Source organism: Trichechus manatus, unplaced genomic scaffold (genome assembly GCF_000243295.1).
Source record: "Trichechus manatus latirostris isolate Lorelei unplaced genomic scaffold, TriManLat1.0 scaffold00029, whole genome shotgun sequence".
Taxonomy (NCBI): Eukaryota; Metazoa; Chordata; class Mammalia; order Sirenia; family Trichechidae; genus Trichechus; species Trichechus manatus.
Genome location: NW_004443965.1, coordinates 6,571,112 through 6,590,342, shown reverse-complemented (window position 1 = coordinate 6,590,342; position 19,231 = coordinate 6,571,112). Strand labels below are relative to the sequence as shown.

The 19,231-nt window shown below is 37.9% G+C and overlaps 1 protein-coding gene across 10 annotated transcripts in view; it reads left to right on the top strand.

Annotated features, from left to right (window-relative positions):
- IQGAP2 (IQ motif containing GTPase activating protein 2) overlaps positions 1 to 19,231 on the top strand; it is a 333,035-nt gene that overhangs the window by 304,119 nt on the left and 9,685 nt on the right. For 8 of the 10 annotated variants that reach the window (XM_023729491.1, XM_023729494.1, XM_023729497.1 and 5 more), the window contains 5 exons: positions 6 to 147; positions 11,172 to 11,259; positions 13,086 to 13,298; positions 14,983 to 15,143; positions 17,069 to 17,206. In XM_023729491.1, coding sequence (XP_023585259.1) covers positions 6 to 147; positions 11,172 to 11,259; positions 13,086 to 13,298; positions 14,983 to 15,143; positions 17,069 to 17,206 — 742 coding nt within the window. Of the gene's footprint in view, positions 1 to 5; positions 148 to 7,287; positions 7,363 to 11,171; positions 11,261 to 13,085; positions 13,299 to 14,982; positions 15,144 to 17,068; positions 17,207 to 19,231 lie in introns of those variants that run through there. The other 2 variants (XM_023729498.1, XR_002823745.1) reach the window with 2 other exon arrangements.

Here is a 19,231-nt window from a genome sequence, read left to right as displayed (position 1 = left end):
TACAGGGGAGGGAGCAGTTGACCCCAATGACCCTAACAAGGAAAATACGCTAAGTCAACTCTCAAAGACTGAGATTTCCCTTTCCTTAACAAGCAAGTATGACTTACAAGACGGTGAGGCCATAGATGGCCAAAGCCTCATGATAAAGTAAGTTCGGGGATTAAAGGCCACATGTCTCCAATTACATGTCTTAAATCCTGCATATTCAAATAAGGCTAAATTCCCAAATCATTGATTTTAACATATCTGAATATTGAAATACATTAGGTATATTCATCAAACAACTAACCAAACAAAAGATAATAGACTCTTCATAATTTAATAGAAAACTAAATATTATAATAGTTTACAAAGCCCGGCTTCTTTTTGCATATTCTATATAATAATTTGATTCCTTTCCTTTAGGAAATGAAGTGATTAACTCAGCCTGTGAAAGTCCTTAAGTAACTGAATGGAAATATATATTTAGAGTGGTCGAAAGGTTAGCGAGGATATAATTTGAACCAAATTTGTTTTTTGGTATAAAATGATAATGTAAAAGGTACATACTTGGTAAGATATAATGACATCTTCTGATGTACTGGCCTTCTTTCCTATTAAAGTAACCCTGGATTTATTTACTGGCTTTGGCATTTACCCTACTTCCTGTCTCAAAAGATTTCAAATGAGGCACTCACACTTACAATTAATACTATATTTTTTTCATCCAGGCCTCATAGATATTCCACATAAGTTCTTTACACACAAATTAAGAAAAACTGAAATAAATCCATGTTTATGTTGTTAGTTGCCATCAAGTTGACTCCAACTCAAGGTGACCTTATTTATAACAGAATGAAATGTTGCCTGGTCCTGTGCCATCTTCATGATCATTGGTATGTTTGAGTCCATCATTGTGGTGATTGTGTCAGTCCAGCTCAATCAGGATTTACCTTGTTTTCATTGACCCTCTGCCAACCATGATGTCCTTTTCTTGTGATTGATCTTTCTGAATGACGTATCCAAAGTAAGCAAACTGAAGTCTCACCATCCTACCTTCTAAGGAACATTCTGGTTGTATTTCTTCTACAACCAAGATCCACAATACAACAACATAAATCAGAACACCATAAATCAAAAACACTTGGTCACCAAACAATAAACAGTTTACAAGAACTCATGGAAACAAAAGGATGCCTACTAAACACATTAGAACAGTTATATATTGGGATGAGGTAGAGAATGGAAGTGGGAAATGGGGGCAAAAGGGAATAAATACGTTTTTAAATAGTATTTCACACTACTTTCAAGCTACGTGTCCTAAGTTGTGATGTTTTTATTTGTGACAAGAGCTTTTTCTGTCTTGCCACTGAATGCTTCTGAAAAGAATCATTTCCAGGTGATTTTTCTCAGGTATTTAGTCACCCATGGAAGCGGCACAAAGAACTTACTCAGTGAACTATGTTGCGATACACGCTTCTTCTATTCAGCCTGTTTATTTTGTCCTCAGATCATCCTAAACTTTGTTCATTCATCCAGCAAATGTTTGAGTACCTGTTCTCTGTTGAAGATACTGGGCTTGATGCTGGGAAACAGTCATGAGCAATCCCCTTCCCTCCAGGGGTTCGAACTCCAATAGTGGAAAGCACAATTCGTCTTTAGGACAGAAGCTAAACTGCAGGGCCGCACACATCCTTGACCTCACAAGGCTGCCAGTGTACTTGCCCTCCAAGGGTCCAGGGCAATTCCTTTCAACTACTGAGTGCAAAGTCAGGGTAGCTTGCAGGGAGACAATTCAGGGCAGGGTAACAGAGAAAGGGGGGGAAACTTTCAAATCTACTCCCCAGGTTCCTTTGCATAAATGCCAATTATAAAGGTAACTGGATATACAAATTGTATGGTTCTCCCACACAGATTAAATTAGTTCAAGCAGCCTATGATCTCATAAGCTTTGTCCTTAGAAATAATGGAAGGAAATTTTTTCATAATTGGTTTTGTGTGTTATTTGAACATCATTTACTGAATGCAGTCAACTCAAATGTCTGCATTAATGAATGGCAGCCACAATTTGCACAGTCTAAAGTATCAAATAATTGGAATACCATATTCAAATTTATACTTATTCATAAACATGTGTCCCATGATTCTGTGAATTCTTGGAATTCACATATAAAGTTGAGCATGTTGGGAAGAGATGTGTCTTAGCCAGGGAAATTTGGTACATTGCCCTGTTCATCTCACCTCAGCCCTTGCGTGGGTGTCTCCCAGCTACCCAGTGCATGCTGGAAACAAACTTTCTCTACTCCTCAATCACCATACTACGTAGAGCCAGCCAGTGGTTTTATTTGTTTGTTTATTTTTATTGTGGTAAAATATATGTAACATAAAATTTACCATTTTAACCATTTTAAAAGCATACAGTTCATTGGCATTTATACATTCACAATATTGTACAACCATCACCACTATCTAATTCCAGAACATTTTCATCACCCCAAAGGTAAGCTGGTACCCATTAAGCAGTTACTCTCCATTTCCCACTCTCCGCAGCCCCTGGCAATCACTAATATGTTTTCTCGTCCTATGAATTTGCCTATTCTGGATACTTCATATAAATGGAATTATATATTAAAGTAGCCTTTGTGTCTGGCTTCTTTCACTCAGCGTGTTTTCAATGTTCCTCCATGTTGGAACATCTATCAACACTTTATTGGTTTTCATGGCTGAATAAGATTCCATTATATGGATATGTCACATTTTATTTATCCATGTATCAATTGATGGACATTTGGGTTGTTTCCACTTTTTTGGCTGATGTGAATAGTGCTGCTCTGAACATTGACATACAAGTTTTTATTGGATCACCTGTTTTCTATTCTTTTGGGGATATATACCTAGGAGTGGAATTGCTGGGTCATATACTAATTACATGTTTAACTTATTGAGGAACTGCCAAACTTTCCCACAGTGGCTACACTATTTTACATTTCTACCAGCACTATATGAGGGTTCTAATTTCTTCTCTTCATCGTTACCAACACTTGTTATTTTCCCTTCTTTTTTTAAAAAAAAAAAATTATAGCCATCTAGTGGATATTAAGTAGTATCTCATTGTGGTTTTGATTTTCATTTCCCTAGTGACACAACAGATAGACACTCAGCTGCTAACCAAAAGGTTGGTGGTTCGAACCCATCCAGCAGCTTTGCAGGAGAAAGACCTGGAGATCTGCTCCCATAAAGATTACAGCCTAGAAAACCCTGTTGGTTCACTGTGAGTTGAAATTGACTCGATGGCACCTGACATAAAGAACAACAATGACATTAAACGTCTTTTCATGTACTTGTTGGCCATTCATATATCTTCTTTGGAGAAATGTCTATTCAGATCCTTTTTCTGCTTTTTAATTAGGTTGTCTTTTGTTGCTGAGTTGTAAGAATTCTTTGTATATTCTGGATACTACACCCTTATCAGATATATGATTTTCAGGTATTTCCTCCCATTCTGTGTGTTGTCTTTTCCCTCACAATGGGTGTCCTTTGATACACAGAAGTTGTTAATATTCATGAAGTCCAATTTTTTTTTTCTTTTGCCCCTTGTGCTTTTGGTGTCATATCTAAGAAACCATTGCCCAATCCAAGGTCATAAGATTTACTCTTCTTCTAAGTGTTGTATAGTTTTAGCTCTTACATTTAGATCTATGATCCATTTTGAGTTAATTTTTTTTTTTTATGTGGTGTGAGGAGAAGAGGTCCAGCTTCATTTTTTTGCATGTGGATATCCAGTTGCCTAGCACCATTTGTTGAAAAGACTGTCCTTTCTCCCACTGAGTTGTCTTTGCACCCTTGTTGAAAATCAATTGACCATATATGTATGGGTTTATTTTGGGGCTCTCTGTTGTGTTCTTTCGATCTATATGTCTGTCCTTATGCCAGCACCATACAGTTTTGATTACTGTAGCTTTGTAGTAAGTTCTGAAATTAGGAAATGTGAGTCCTTCAACTTTGTTCTTCTTAAGGTTGTTCTGGCTGTTTGCAGTCCCTTGAAATTCCATATGAATTTTAGAATCAGCTTTTCAACTCTGCAAAAAAGACCACTGGGCCAGTATTTTAATTGACTTGATAATTCACTACTTTCATAGACCTGTTGGTTCTAAAAGGCCTTCCTGTGGGCACTTTTGAGATCCTACTGTTGGCAAAACACTTCACTAAGCAGCCCAGTAATGAATGTGGATAACAATCTGGGAGGAAGATTAAGTAGATATCCCCAACAGTGGAATCTGGGTATTGCTAAAACATTCAGTATAGCTCCATGATTTAACCAATCCGTACTTCCCGATACGTTATACTTCCTTTAAAGTATGTACTTGAAAATCTTGATACTTACAAGATAATTTGAAAGTGTGGCATTGACATAGTTGAAGCCCATCTAGTCTGCATCTTTGTCTTTGAGGTGAGGAGACTGAAGTCTAGGATTATGGAAGGCACGTAGCTGGTCAGTGACATGCTTTTAAGTTGATGTGTCGTATTTCATTGTATTTCTTTAAAATACATTTTGAAATATTTGTTTGGAAATTGTTAATGAATGGCTTTTTTAAGCTAATAAACCAAATTCTTAACTCAAACTTAAGATGTAGTTCTTGAGACTGTTTATTAGAGAGCTAAAATCAGACAATGTCTTTCAGAAGCTACTGTGAAGTAGACAAACATAAGTACAGAGCAGCTGGGGGGTGAAAATACCTGACTTTTCTCAATCAAAAATCTATTTTAAGAAGAGAGGCCTGGTGATCTACTACCGAAAAATCAGCCGTTGAAAACCTTATGGGGCATAGTTCTACTTTGACACATGTGAGGTCTCCATGAGACGGAATCAACTCGTCAGCAACTCGTTAGGTTAGGTTATTTGCCTCTAAAAGAGCTGATATCATCAAGGACTACTGTCATGGAGCCCTGGTGGCACAGTGGTTAAGAGGTCAGCTGCGAACCAAAAGGTCAGCAGTTGGAATCCACCAGATGCTCCTTGGAAACCCTATGGGGCAGTTCTACTCTGTCCTATAGGGTCACTGTGAGTCAGAATCAACTTGAAGGCAACGGGTTTTTTTTCTTCTGGCAGATGAAGACATTGTGAGTCGTCATGAGTGACCTGCCTGATATCACACAGTAGTGGTTGTACAAACTGGTGCTGCTTCGCTGTGATTGTTTCCCTCTTTGCTCTCCTCTCACATCTTCTATATCCCATGTGGACTGCCTCTGGAACTCGATGCTTTGCTTGGGACTCAGTTTCACTCTCAGAACTTATTTCTCCTCCTTTGTTGTAACAGGAGGGACAGTGGTGAGCTCCTTGAGCAACTTGCTTTGTCTTCCTACACTCCGTCACCTCATCCTTCTGAGCCAGCCTTCTCCTCCACAGCGAGGAGACACCTGTTTGACTACTGCTGCTTTAATCAAACCATTTATCAGGGCGGATTAAAAGAAACCTGTGAGGATCTGATTAAAGTTAAAGTTTTTAAATAAGAGGGGTGGAGAAGACCTGAGATATAGGAAAGTCTGCTTTGAGAGGATGGAACCAGAGATAGATGTCTATCATCTGGTGCTGGAGAATGTTTAGGAATCTCTTTTAAAGCAGAGTTTAATTAGATCATTTTCTAAAACCCAGAATGAAGTAAAGCCACCTGTTAAGTCTTAGGGCATGCCTACATATGAGCTTATATATTTTTTTCAACAAACCTTGAACTAAACATAAAATAACCAAGTGAATCAATTTGAGCTAGGACTAAACCCAGACATGTATTTTTTTTTAATTGTAAAAATATATGTAACACACCATTTGCCAATTCAGTATTTTTCAGGTGTAGAATTTAGTGTGATATCGATTACATCTATCATGTTGTGCTGTCACCATCCACAGTGGTTGCCAAATTTCCCATCACCGTAAACAAACACTCACTAATCAAAAACTCCCCTTCAGCCCTTCCTCCCAACCCTGGTAACCACTAATAAGCTTTGGTTTGTATTAAAAAATAAAGGAAAAAAAAAGCTATTTTACTTCCTTGTTAAGCAGGTTGTATATTGAACTTTCAGAAATGTCAGCCCCCACACCCCGCCCCTTTGCTTAATTGCAAAATCACTAGCTTTCCAGGGATGAATAACTCTTCTTTATGGAGGCCTCTGCAGTAGCAGAATTTGAGGCACTGTTAATCCTTTGTGCATTTAATATCATGCTAGTCTCATGATTCTTATTTATTGATGAAGATGAGGATGCGCACACCTGTGTAGTGCTTACCATGTACCAAGACTGGTTGAGGAATAATACTCTTTAGCAGTCCCATGAGAAGGAGGTTATTGCCTATATTTTGCAATAAAGAAAAACAGGTACAGAACCTTTTTCTGGGCCTTACAGCTACTAAGTGGAACAGAGATCCAGATTCAGCAGGTCTTAAATTTTCCAGAGCCTGCACTCTTGATCGCGAAGTTTTGTAACCTGTTGAGGGCAAGGTCATTGCTGTTTGCGATCTTACGAATCCTAGATTAAATAATGAAAATGATAGCAGTTATGAATAAATGATGCTGGGCATCTTTCCAGGCCAAAGAGAAGGAATAACTGCTAAATGTCAGAGGCCCAAGGGCACATATTGCAGTAGGAAGAAATATTTTGTCACTGCTTCCTGTATCTATGTTTATGAGATAGGGAACCTCACTTTGTGCTATTGCCCTTTTCCCAGTTCTGCCAAGCGTAGTAGTATGAAAAAACAAAAAGCCTGGTTGAGGAGTCCTAGGAAAACCTAGGATTATAGCCTCAATCTGTGACTTACTAGCTATAGGCCTTTGAGCAAGTTGCCTAGCCATCAGCAACTTCATCCATAAAATACAGGAAGAAGGAGGTTTAGACGACCAAGAGAAATAATGCGTTAACACCTTATAAACTCTAAAGAACTATGCGATGATAAATCTCTCATTATAAATTGTGACTCAATATAAAATATGTGATCTATGGAGCCCTGGTGGCATTGTGGTTAAGAGCTCACCTGTTAACCAAAAGGTTGGCAGTTTGAATCCCCCAGCTGCTCCTTGGAAACCCTATGGGGCAGTTCTACTCTGTCCTGTAGGGTTGGTATGAGTCGGAGTCAGCTCGACAGCAATGTGTTTAGTTTGGTTTGGTTTGGTTTGGTTTTATGGCCTTTATTAAGCTTGTTTTTCCAAGAAAGTATGTGTTTAAGTAGAAGGCAATATTTGTGGTTTTTTATTATACTTAGCTACATGTGTGCTTAAGTTGTCATCTCTTAAGAATTGTTTTCCTTTCGTATGATTCAGTTTTAGGTGTCCATTATTCCAACTGAAAAATTTCTTTGCTTTTGGTCCAGACTTCAGGAGTGCTCAATGACTAAGGTGATATTTGCGCTCTAGCGCTAAAAATTTGTAACCATGTTATTAGAATTGTAAACTACTGGAGCTGTTCCTAGCTTCTATAAATACTAATTCCTTTTCAAACTTGGGCAAACTGTAAGGCAGATGACAGAGGGGGATGGTCAAACCAGCTTACAAGTGCCATGGGGTCTCATTTACCAACAGCTGGATTTGAGCGCAGCTTTGGAAACCCTGGTGGCGTAGTGGTTAAGAACTATGGCTGCTAACCAAAAGGTTGGCAGTTCGAATCCAGCAGGTGCTCCTTGGAAACCCTATGGGGCAGTTCTACTCTGTCCTATAGGGTCGCTATGAGCCGAGATTGACTCCACGGCAATGTGTTTATGATGAATAAGGAGTCCCTGGCTGGTGCAGGCAGTTAACATGCTCAGCTGCTAACCGAAAGGTTGGAGGTTTGAGTCCACCCAGAGGCAGCTGGGAAGAAAAGCATAGCGATCTACTTCTGAAAAAATCAACCATTGAAAACCCTGTGGAGCAGAATTCTACTCTGACACACATGGGATCACCATGAGTTAGAGTCAATTCAATGAAACTGATTATGGTGGAAAAACTCCCAGGTATGAAGAATACTAATCCGTTTTCTGTTTCTACTTCTTTCTTAACTCTTCCTCAGAGTTAAATACCTCCTTATTCAGGGAGGGCAGGGTCCTTGTTCTGTATTGTTTGATCGGTCCTAGGATCAATACTGTAACCAGCTGTTTTATGGAATATTGTTTGCATTGAGATGGGGAGGGGAACACGTCTTAAGGGGGTCATTGGCAAACTGAAATGTGAGAAGGACTGTGACCTCTGCAACTTGTGTTGTGAGGAGGCTTAAGGATCTGAGGGGTTTCACCTGGGAAAAAGAAAGGTGGTAGAAGAGGATATGGGGGAGACAGTCCCACGTATCTTTCCAGGTTTGTGAGGGACTGATGATGTGGAAGGGGAATTTGACTTGTTTTCTGCAACTTTAGAAGGTAGAGTGTGACCTCTTGTTACCCACTTAACCTCTCTAGGTCTTAGTTGCCTCGTTTGTAAGATAAGGGATTAGACTGTTTCCCAGAGGTCTCTGTTAGTGCTAAAGTCCTGGATAAGTGAATGGGCATCACTGGGGAGAGGCCTCACAAAGTCAGCTTCCTGTTTAAGAATGGAATGTTATAAGGTTCCCTTTTCACAAGAAATACGATATGAGCCACACAAGTTAATTCTTAATTTTCTAGAAGCTACATTTTTAAAAGAAACAGCTGAAATTAATTTTAACAATATATTTTAACCTAATATATCTAAAATATTGTCATTTCAAATATGTGATTAATGTAAAAACTCATTGAGATAGTGGCTACCATATTGGGCCGCATAGAATGGCTGCGTGCATGCTCACCACACGTCAGACCCTAGCTAAAGGCTTTCCATATGTCTTTTCGTTTAATCCTCGTATCAGTCCTCTGAGAGATTCCCATTTTACAAATAAAAAAAAAAATGGGGATTATATAATTTACACAAGACCACATAGCTAGTAAACAACAGGAGCTCAGGTACAACCTTAGATCTCTCTGACCCCAAAGCCCTTAATAATTAGGTACACTCAGGGTGAGGCAGTGAATTTCCTATCATTGGACCACGTGGTTACTTTTTTTTTTTTTTTTTGGTGATGAATTCCACAGGCCTGACATAAAGTAGAATTCCAAGCAAAACGGGCTACATGGGCAGTTTGTCCTCCAGCAGCTCCTGAGCAAATAAATATTCCTGTCCTTTGCAGGGCAAGCTTTAGTGACTCCAGTCATTTGGTCGTTAGCTGCTCTGAAGGATACGAGCTAGAGGCTTCTTGGAAGCACATATCATGAGTAGTTCCTAGAATATTATTTCAAATAAGAGACAGTCACTGTGTTTACATTTTTTAAATCATCCAAAGCGTTTATTTTTAACTCAGTGTTCCTGTTGAATACATTGATAATGGTGATTGGAGGAGGGAGTTGTGTGGGAAGGAAACGACACATGGCTCTCTGGGCCTCAGAGCCGTCTCCCACATGGCGATAGTTAGCTGTGTGCCCACCTTTGACTCCTCGTGGAGAACTTAGCTGTGCACTCCCAGATAGCCTGTAAATCACCAGCATCTAGGGGCCACACACCCAGAGGAAATGGTTCTCCAAAATCTAGGGGAAAGGGAACAAAGGAAGCTATATTGTGATCATTCTTCTCAAACAGACTTATAATAAATAGGAAATGATAAAAATAATATTTACAGATGGTTTAGTCTATTTTCAAAAATTGTATATTTGGATTTAACTTTGAGGATATTTTGTGTCATTTAGGAGCAGCTGACCCTGTCCTTTATAGCATAAAAAGTGTTTTGTTTTCATTTCCAATCTTCATTCTTTGTGAACATTTCCTGCTGTAGTGTGGGAAGAAATGTATCATCCGGTGACATCCTGTAATGCCTCTGAAAGAAATGAAGTACTAACAGGGCTATGATAAAAGAGAAACTTCAAATATTGATTAGACCCGTGTGCACTTTAAGGCAACTTATATTTGTTTGTGATGCTTCCTTTTGTTGGAAGGAAGCAATTTCTAATAACACTGTTCCCACCTTATATAAAAGTGAGCAAACTTAACCACTTACCTTTTATGTTAAATCTTGGGTTTTTTTTTTTTCAGTTGTGAAAATATACACGCCAAAACATTTGCCAGTTCAACATTTCTACATGCAAACTTCATTGACATTGATTACATTCTTCATATTGTGCAACCATTATCACTATCCTTTGTCAAAGTATTCTATCACCATTAACATAAACTCAGTGCCCCCTAAGTAAAAATTCCCCCTTTCCCCTCCCTCCCACCTCTGGTAACCACTCACAGTCTTTGTTTTCTGTATATTTGCTTATCTTATGTAAGTGAGATCATACAGTGTTTGTCCTTTTGCGACTAACTTATTTCACTCAACAATACGTTTTCGAGGTTCAGCCATGTTGTGGCATGCTAAAATCTTTTTAAAGAAATGTTCCTGATCCCTGTTTAGAAAGTGGCCAGTTGCCAGGGTAAAGAATGGATATGAAAGAACATATGGTTTTAGTGCTTCCAGAGGAGTCTTCCAGCTCTTAATTTCCTACTGAGCAAGCGATTCTCTTCTCTCCCACCTGAGGACAAGTCCCTAACCCTAGCTGTTAGCCCTTCAGCCAGTCCTCTGGTCATTGAACACCCACCCTCCTACCTACTGAGTCAGTCAGCAGCAACCCAAAGCCTCCACAGCCACGCAGGACTTGTGCTTCCACTGCTCTTCAAGCTGTTTCATAACTTTCTCAGGGCAGGAAAGGTAACAGTTCATCTGGCTCCTAAAAACTTACATTGTATTAAACAGGCTGAGAAGTTTAAATGTTATTGAAGACAGGAAAAGGGAAGGGGGTGGGGAATATTAGATAACCATTCCTGCATCCTCTACAGTAGCAGGCCCTACCAGCAGCCCTTAATCCCTCCTGTCCATTGAAAGGGAGTCTCAGTCTAAAAAGAAGAACAAAGAATTTAGATAAGCAATCTTCTGACATATTTGTGCCCATGGTAATGATAGTCTAATCCTACAACCTCAAGCATATAAAACCCAGACATCGATTATCAAGCATTAGCAAGCTTTCAGGAAAGCCTTAGGGCAGACAAGTTGAATTTCTGCAAGAATGTTCTATTTTAAGCAGTTGTCTTTGAAGCTTCATTTTTGTATATGTTTGTGCACTCCCTCGGGAGAGGCAGATGTTTGTGCATCAGAGCTGCTCTCTGAAGCTCTGTCTCTTTTATTTTCTAAGGACCAAAAAGCTAATAATTGATGTCATCCGGAACCAGCCAGGGAACACATTGACAGAAATCTTAGAGACGCCAGCAACTCCACAACAGGTAACCTGTCTTTGAGTGTACAATAACAAGTACAGTAGATATGAGTTGATTTTCTTAATAAATCTTCATGCCAAAAGTTTGCTGTTATCTCAGAGAAACTTCATCTGATGTGGTTCAGAAGTAAGGAATTTTATCTATTATTCTGGTCAGCTGAGTTCAGCCATATATAAAACCCACACGGAGCACCCAATGAGAATGAAATAGAAAACGCAGCATGGAATTTATGCTGACCTTACAGAACTTAGTCCTGGGAAGACCATTAGAAAGATAGTTCTGGGTCTTTCAGAGCCTCGGAATGTTCCTCATAAACTTCATTTATCACACAGTGAATGGGCAGATAAGTTGGTTAAGAGATAATTCTGGTTGACAGGATGTAGAAAAATACCTTTCATACTTTATATTTGCTAAAGAAGTATCTCAAACATTAAGCTGTTTTCCAAACGCTTCAGGAGCAAAAGTCTTGAGTCCATTGGGTCAAAGCATCATTATGTCGGTGAAAGTAACTTAAGTTTCATAACAATTTTGCATTAAACTTTTTATCACCATGTTTAGGAATGTATCCTTGTGTAGTTCATTCTGAATTGAGTTAATTTCAGTGTTGTTATTGATTTAGTAATTACCACTCCCTAAACAAAAGCTAACAAAATTAACAAAATTAGTTACTGCTTAGCAGAACTACATATAATGTTCCTGAATCATTCTTAATTTAATTGGTTGCCAAGAAATCATTCTGTCAGTTTTTAATAAAAAAAAGTAATTTAAATGAAACTTCAAATTATCTGATAGCTGTTCATGTGTGAATATTTTTTAAACAATGGGGGTGGAATATCATACTAATTTAGTATAAGAGACTTTTAGTCCTTACTGAATATTTCATTTTTTCCCTGAAATGTAGCATAGTGACAAAGAACACAGATTGCTGGGTTCAGGTCTAACTCTGTAGCTGCTATCTGTGTAACCCTAGGCACTTCGAAATATTTCTGTTAGGGTAGAATAGTACTTAGCACATACTAGACGCTCAGTAGTGTTGGCGGCTGCTGCTGCTATTGTTTGTTTACTGCTGACTTGGTAAACTGTCCCTATGTCCCTCATGTTGACCTTTTCATTGTGTATCTAATATTACTGTGTCTAATAATAATTATATCCTTAGACCTCATTTATTGGATTAGTCAACTGTCTAGTACAGTGAAATGGGCATATCGTCAGTCTCTTTTTATTAGTGTTTTCTTGAACAAGTTATCCAAATGGTATTCATTCATTCGTTTATTCATCATGTGTTTGAAAGCTTATTATGTGCCGGAATAGTCTTATTCCCTTTGGCTCAGAGAAACCCTGTAAGTTTTTCGGAGATGATAGTTTGAGAATGATGCCCTTATGAGAAGTAGGTCACTGACTGAGTCACTGTTATATTGGCTTGTCAATCTCCATGAGTATGGCTGGATTCTGGATGTTCAGGGTTCTCATGGCCACATTCTAATGATAATCTAATTTTAGTTTCCTCATCTGGACTATCCAGGTATTAAAGTCCATCCATCTGAGGTAATTGCAAAGTAGGTTTATAGCAATATGTCCACCTTAGCAGTAAATCAGCTATTTAGAATTTTGTCCAAATCAGACCTGCCATTTTTGCTATGTTTCTCAAAAGGATGATATAATTCCTTCCTAAAGACCTACTTGAAACCCATAAAGAACATATTCTGGTTCTGGTCTTTGGGTTTGGGCTTGAGGACTTCTTTAATTTTGACATTAACTTGCCTTGTGTAGCTTCTGAGTAGGTAAGTTTAGGAGGTCAGAGAAAAATCACCATCTTGATATTCCCTTTTCAGGATCTAGATCACACCAAAGACATGTTGAGTCGTGCCATTATAGATTCCAGAACTCCAGAAGAAATGAAGCATAGCCAGTTTATGATTGAAGATGCACAACTGCCTCTTGAGCAGAAGAAGAGGAAAATCCAGAGGAATCTCCGGACATTAGAACAGACTGGACACGTGTCATCCAAAGATAAATACCAAGATATTATCAATGAGATTGCCAAGGTTTTTGGAACAGTGTTCTTTCTTCTTCACTTAGCAGACACTCACTAATCATTGGTCACATGTTGGGAATTCTGTGAGGTGACATGAGGGACTCAGATGTATATACTCATGGTCTCTACCCTCTGCAATATTACAGATTTTTTAAAATTTCAAAGCAGTTGATGACTTTTAATAGAGAATAATTACAGCCCTCCCAAGTCATTAGGAGAATTGAAACACACTAGAAAGTAAATGCTCAGAAAATGTATTTGACAAGTTTGGTTTACACATTTCAACAGTACCTACTAGCTTCCAAAATGACACTTTAAAAGAGTTCCCTTCTAAGTTGTTAGTTGTTGTAGAGCCCATGTGCTGTTGGGCCCTGCCATTGAGGTCGTGACTCTGTGTCCCTGAGAATTTGTCTCTAAGCTGCTTAGCATAAATGCATTTCACACTTGAAGGTTAATTTCTGTTTTCTCATCCCTTATTTTTACATTTGAGAAACTTCCTGAGAAAAGAATCTCAAATTAGTGCAAGGACAAAGGAAATATCATAGGAAGTGGCTGAGGTCTGTTTGTCAAAGATAAGGGAGTATATATTTGGGGTAAAAGGACTTTTCATCCTTTTGACCCAAATGTGCAGATTAATAGGGGTCTAGAAGTTAAAGACAGTTAAATGATCAGAAAAAAAATAAACATGCTCACCTTCTGGGAGGGAAATGTACTCAGCTTCATTTTCCATGGAAATTTATGGTCAATTCTGGCAGTAGCATATTCTTCCTACCCCAAAGTGTCTCAAGGGAAATGGCATTTCTTTCTGTAGCTTTGGGGTGGAAAATATTTCTTTTTGCAAAAATGAGGTTTACAAATTAATGCTTTTGCCTTTAAAAAAAGAAAAAGATTATCATGAAGACATCCACCGAAACCAGATTCTATTTAATGGAGATTTTTTACTTATAAGATAGTATAAATAGATATCTTTATAGATCTTTGGGGGAGGTGGTTTTTTAATGTATCCACCAAGGAAAAACAGTATTGAACAGGCACCATTTTCTTAAATGAAGTATTTCTTAACAACAACAAAAAAAAGTTATCTATAAGTTTAAACTTAGTGTAGCTCTTATAAGCTGTAAACAGCTTAGGCAACTTTATGTTCTAGGAATTCTGTTTCAGTTCAAGCAACAGTTTTCACTGTTGAATCTTTTTAATCAGGCTTGAGAGCCAGTTGTTGCTTTTGCAGAACCTGAAGAAATATTTGCAGATTAAAAAGGTTTTTTTTTGTTTTTGTTTTTACGTGTTTCTGAAATGAATGCAACATTTTAGATTTAAAGGCATTCTTCAAAGTGGAATGCTCAAAATATTCTACAGAAATTGCAGGTCTCCTGATAGTCTTTTGCGCCCCCTTTTAAACACTCTTTTTCCTTAAACTAATTGTATGGTTATTCTAAAATTATTTCTTTGCTTTTCCATCAAGAAAAAATAAAATAGCCTTAGCAAGTCTCTTAAAATGAAATACCGACATTTTCTAGTTCTGAGGTAAGAAAAGATAGGAACACTTTGGTGTTGAGCGATTAAGGTGAATGAGATAAACTACAAGTTAACAGTCACAAATAGTTACTTACTACTTGATATTCTTCTTACCCCAAATTGGCTATTTTGTAAAGCAAATTTCTGCTTAAATCTCATATGATAACTTCTTGTTTTAGGATATTCGGAATCAAAGAATCTATCGTAAGCTTCGAAAAGCTGAATTGTCAAAACTTCAGCAGACCCTGAAAGGACTTAATGAGAAGGCGGCATTTTATGCAGAACAAATTAATTATTATGACACCTACATAAAGACTTGCTTAGACAACTTAAATAGAAAGTAAGTTAAACTTGTATTGTTTGTTTGTAATGCCCTGATTTATTGATTTCTATGGACTGTCAATTCTACAATCTTAGTCTTTTTGTCTGGGTTGGGTTTGTAAGCAAACTTTTTGCTTTATTTTATAATCTGAAACTAGAAGCTGAATTTTAATATTTACCACTATGAACTAAGAGGCTAGAAATAAATTTAGAAGCTTTTTAATTCCCCATCTGCAATGGAAGTAAAGTGGCTTACTTATCCTGCTGGGTTTTTAGGGAAGTAGCATTAACACTTGGGGAAGCACTTTAGTTATTCCTTTTATCTTTTTTAATCAAGAGTGTTTTTAAAATACTGTTAGCAAAAGTGAAAACTATTCTCGTTTTTGGAATATTTATAATAAACAGCATTTTATATTCTTGGTGATCCTAGATAATACCAGATGTTTGCTAGTTGCACAGAGAAGCTTATGGTTTCAAGTTGCTTAGTGGTTTTTAAAAATCATTATTAGGTCAAATGTATGATCCCACTAAAATGAAATATCTAAAACAGGCAAATGCATAGAGACAGAAAGTAGACAAGTGATTGCCAGGGGCTGGAAAGAAGGGGGAATGAGGAGTTATTGCTTAATGGGTATAGAGTTTCCGTTTGGAGTGATAAACATTTTTGAAATAAATATCAGTGATGGTTGCACTATATTGTGAATATAACACCACTGAATTGTGCACTTAAAAATGGTTAAAATGGCAGATCTTATTACATATGCTTCATCATAGTAAAAAAAAAAATTATGGAAAAAATCATTTTTGACAGGAAAAGCAAAATTTGGCATATAAATTATAAAGTTTTATATATAATTTTAATGAGTGTTCTTTGCTCATAATTGACTAGAGTCAATATTTAATTAAATTTTAATTACCTATTTAAATATGTAATACAACATTTTCAAATAATCTTTGTAGTCAATTTGGCAGTAGGAAATGATGCTGTACAAAAAAACCAATTGAATACTCATAGAAGATTTGGTGAAGGGAAATAATCAAATCTAAACCTCACTTATTTGGGTCACACTAGTTCTGAATTTGTATTCACTCACTTGGGGCCTGTAATATACCTTTATCTAGTTGCGGGGGTGGGAGGGATTGGTAAAGCTAATTTTCAGTAAAAATAAAGATGTTAGAGGTTTGTATTACTTATTTATTACAACTACTTTGAGGCGTTTTACAAAAGGTCTGAAGTTAGATGATCTAGATTTGAGTTCTGATTCTTGCTCTTATATTTGTGTGATCTTGAACCAGCTTCAATTTTCTCATCTTTAAGGTGGGATTTGAGGTACCAGTCTCACAAATATGATTATGAGAGCTGAATGAAATAAAATAAGGGAAAGGAATTTTATATGTGTGTGTGTGTATATATATATATGTTGCTTGAGATGGAGTTTTTGTTAGGTGCCGTCGTCAAGTTGATTTCGACTCATAGTGACCTCATGTGACAGAGCAGAATTGCCCTAAAGGGTTTTCTAGGCTGTAATCTTTGTGGAAGCAGATCGCCAGGTATTTCTCCCTCCGAGCCAGTGAGTGGGTTTGAACCACCAGCCTTTCAGTTAGAAGTTGAGCACTTAACCATTTGTCCCACCAGGGCTCCTTTATATGGGAGAGGAATTTATTCATTACAAAGCACAATGGGAATGTTATTTTTATTAAAAATATTAGTCTGTAATTCATACTTTAGTTGCTTGGAAAATAACTTTTCCCTGAACAATTCAACAGTGAAGTTTTATTGTGTGGGAAAAAATGTCACCTACTATCAGAAAATAACAAGTTGTACATTTGATGCAGTGGGGCTACGTATATACAGTGTTGTACACTCTGGGCATGGTTATTACACTACTAGAAACAGCTGAGTTTGGCATCACGATGATCGATGATTTGTTTGTATTTTGTCAGAAATACTCGGAGATCAATTAAACTTGATGGAAAAGGAGAACCCAAAGGACCAAAGAGAGCGAAGCCTGTGAAGTACACCGCAGCAAGGCTACACGAGAAGGGTGTCCTGCTGGGAATAGACGATCTCCAAACCAACCAGTGAGTGGGACCTGTAGGCTGCACGGAACAAGCATGTCATCTAATCAGTTCACAAAGTCTGATTCACATTGTTTTGTTTGTTTTGGCCTTCAGTTGGTCTGTCAAAGCTTATCCTTGATTACAGATGATGGGGAAAATACGTATATTATAATCTAGTCTTTCTATCAGCCTTTAGCATCTGGTGCTGTCTGTCATGTCAAGTGCTGATCAAGCGACGATGTTCCTGTGGCTCGGCCAACGTGTTTGGCTATTGAGCCTCTCATTTTCCTTCTAAAAGAACTGAGTTTTAACATTAAGAGTGAAAGGCTGTCTTTCAGACTTCATAGATGAGAGTTATCTACAATTCGAAACAAGGCCTTTGTACTTTGAAAACCACAGACTTTATGCCAACCACTGGGACAGAGCCACTTCTAACAGTGCCCAGTCAGTATGTGTATTTGGGATGGAGGAGGAAACAGAAACCCTGTTCTGCAGCCCCAGACCAGAAACTGAGTGGGTCTCCATCTTAAAGGGATCAGGAGCCCCTTACTGCATCACTCCCTTGTGCTTTGTCTCTAGTGAAGCCAGATTTACTGGCCTGTACTTCCTCTCTAAAACCTACCTTCATTCAATGCTTGGCTTCTATTTATCCCATGAAACCTTCTTTCGACTACACCAACTCAAAGAAAACACTCTTCCTCATCAAAATTTCTATAAAAGTTATCATCTGAAATACTCAACTGGCCTGTGAGCAGTTGTTGTTGGGTGCCATTGAGTCAATTTTTGACTCAGAGCAACCCCATATGTCTGTCAGTTTGTCATACTGTGGGGGCTTGCATGTTGCTGTGATGCTGGAAGCTATGTCACCAGTATTTCAAATACCAGCAAGGTCACCCATGGTAGACAGGTTTCAGCGGAGCTTCCAGACTAAGAAAGACTAGGAAGAAGGACCCAGAAGTCTAGTTCTGAAGAGAATTAGCCAGGGAAAACCTTATGAATAGCAGTGGAACATTGTCTGATATAGTGCCAGAAGATGAGCCCCTCAGGTTGGAAGACACTCAAAATATGACTAGGGAAGAGTTGCCTCCTCAAAGTAGAGTTGCCCTTAATGACATGGATGGAGTGGAGCTTTCACGACCTTCATTTGGTGATGTGGCACAACTCAAAATGAGAAGAAACAGTTGCAAACATCCATTAATAATTGAAACATGGAATGTATGAAGCATGAATCTAGCAAAATTGGAAATTGTCAAAAATGAAATGAAACACATAAACATCGATATCCTAAGAATTACTGAGCTGAAATGGACTGGTATTGGCCATTTTGAATTGGACAATCATATGGTCTACTATGTCTGGAATGACAGATTGAAGAGGAATGGTGTTGCATTCATTGTCAAAAAGAACACTTCAAGTTTAGCATTTATTGTCAAAAAGAATATTTCAAGTTCTATCCTGAAGTACCACCCTGTCAGTGATAATATCCATTCACCTACAAGGAAAACTAGTTAATAGGACTATTCTTCAAATTTACATACCAACCACTCAGGCCAAAGATGAAGAAATTGAAGATTTTTACCAACTTCTGCAGTCTGAAATTGAGCGAATATGCAATCAGGATGCATTGATAATTATTGATGATTGGAATGCAAAAGCTGGAAACAAAGAAGAGGATCGGTAGTTGGAAATATGGCCTTGGTGATAGAAACAATATTGGAGATCGCATGATAGAATTTTGCAAGACCAACAACTTCTTCATTGCAAATACCTTTTTTCATCAACGTAAACGGTGACTATACACGTGGACCTCACCAGATGGAATACACAGGAATCAAATCACTGCATCTATGGAAAGAGACTATGGAGAAGCTCAATATCATCAGTCAGAACAAGGCCAGGGGCCAACTGCAGAACAGACCATCAATTGCTCATATGTAAGTTCAAGTGGAAGCTGAAGAAAATTAAAACAAGTCCACCCGAGCCAAAATAAAACCTTGAGTATATCCCCCCTGAATTTAGAGACCATCTCAAGAACAGATTTGATGC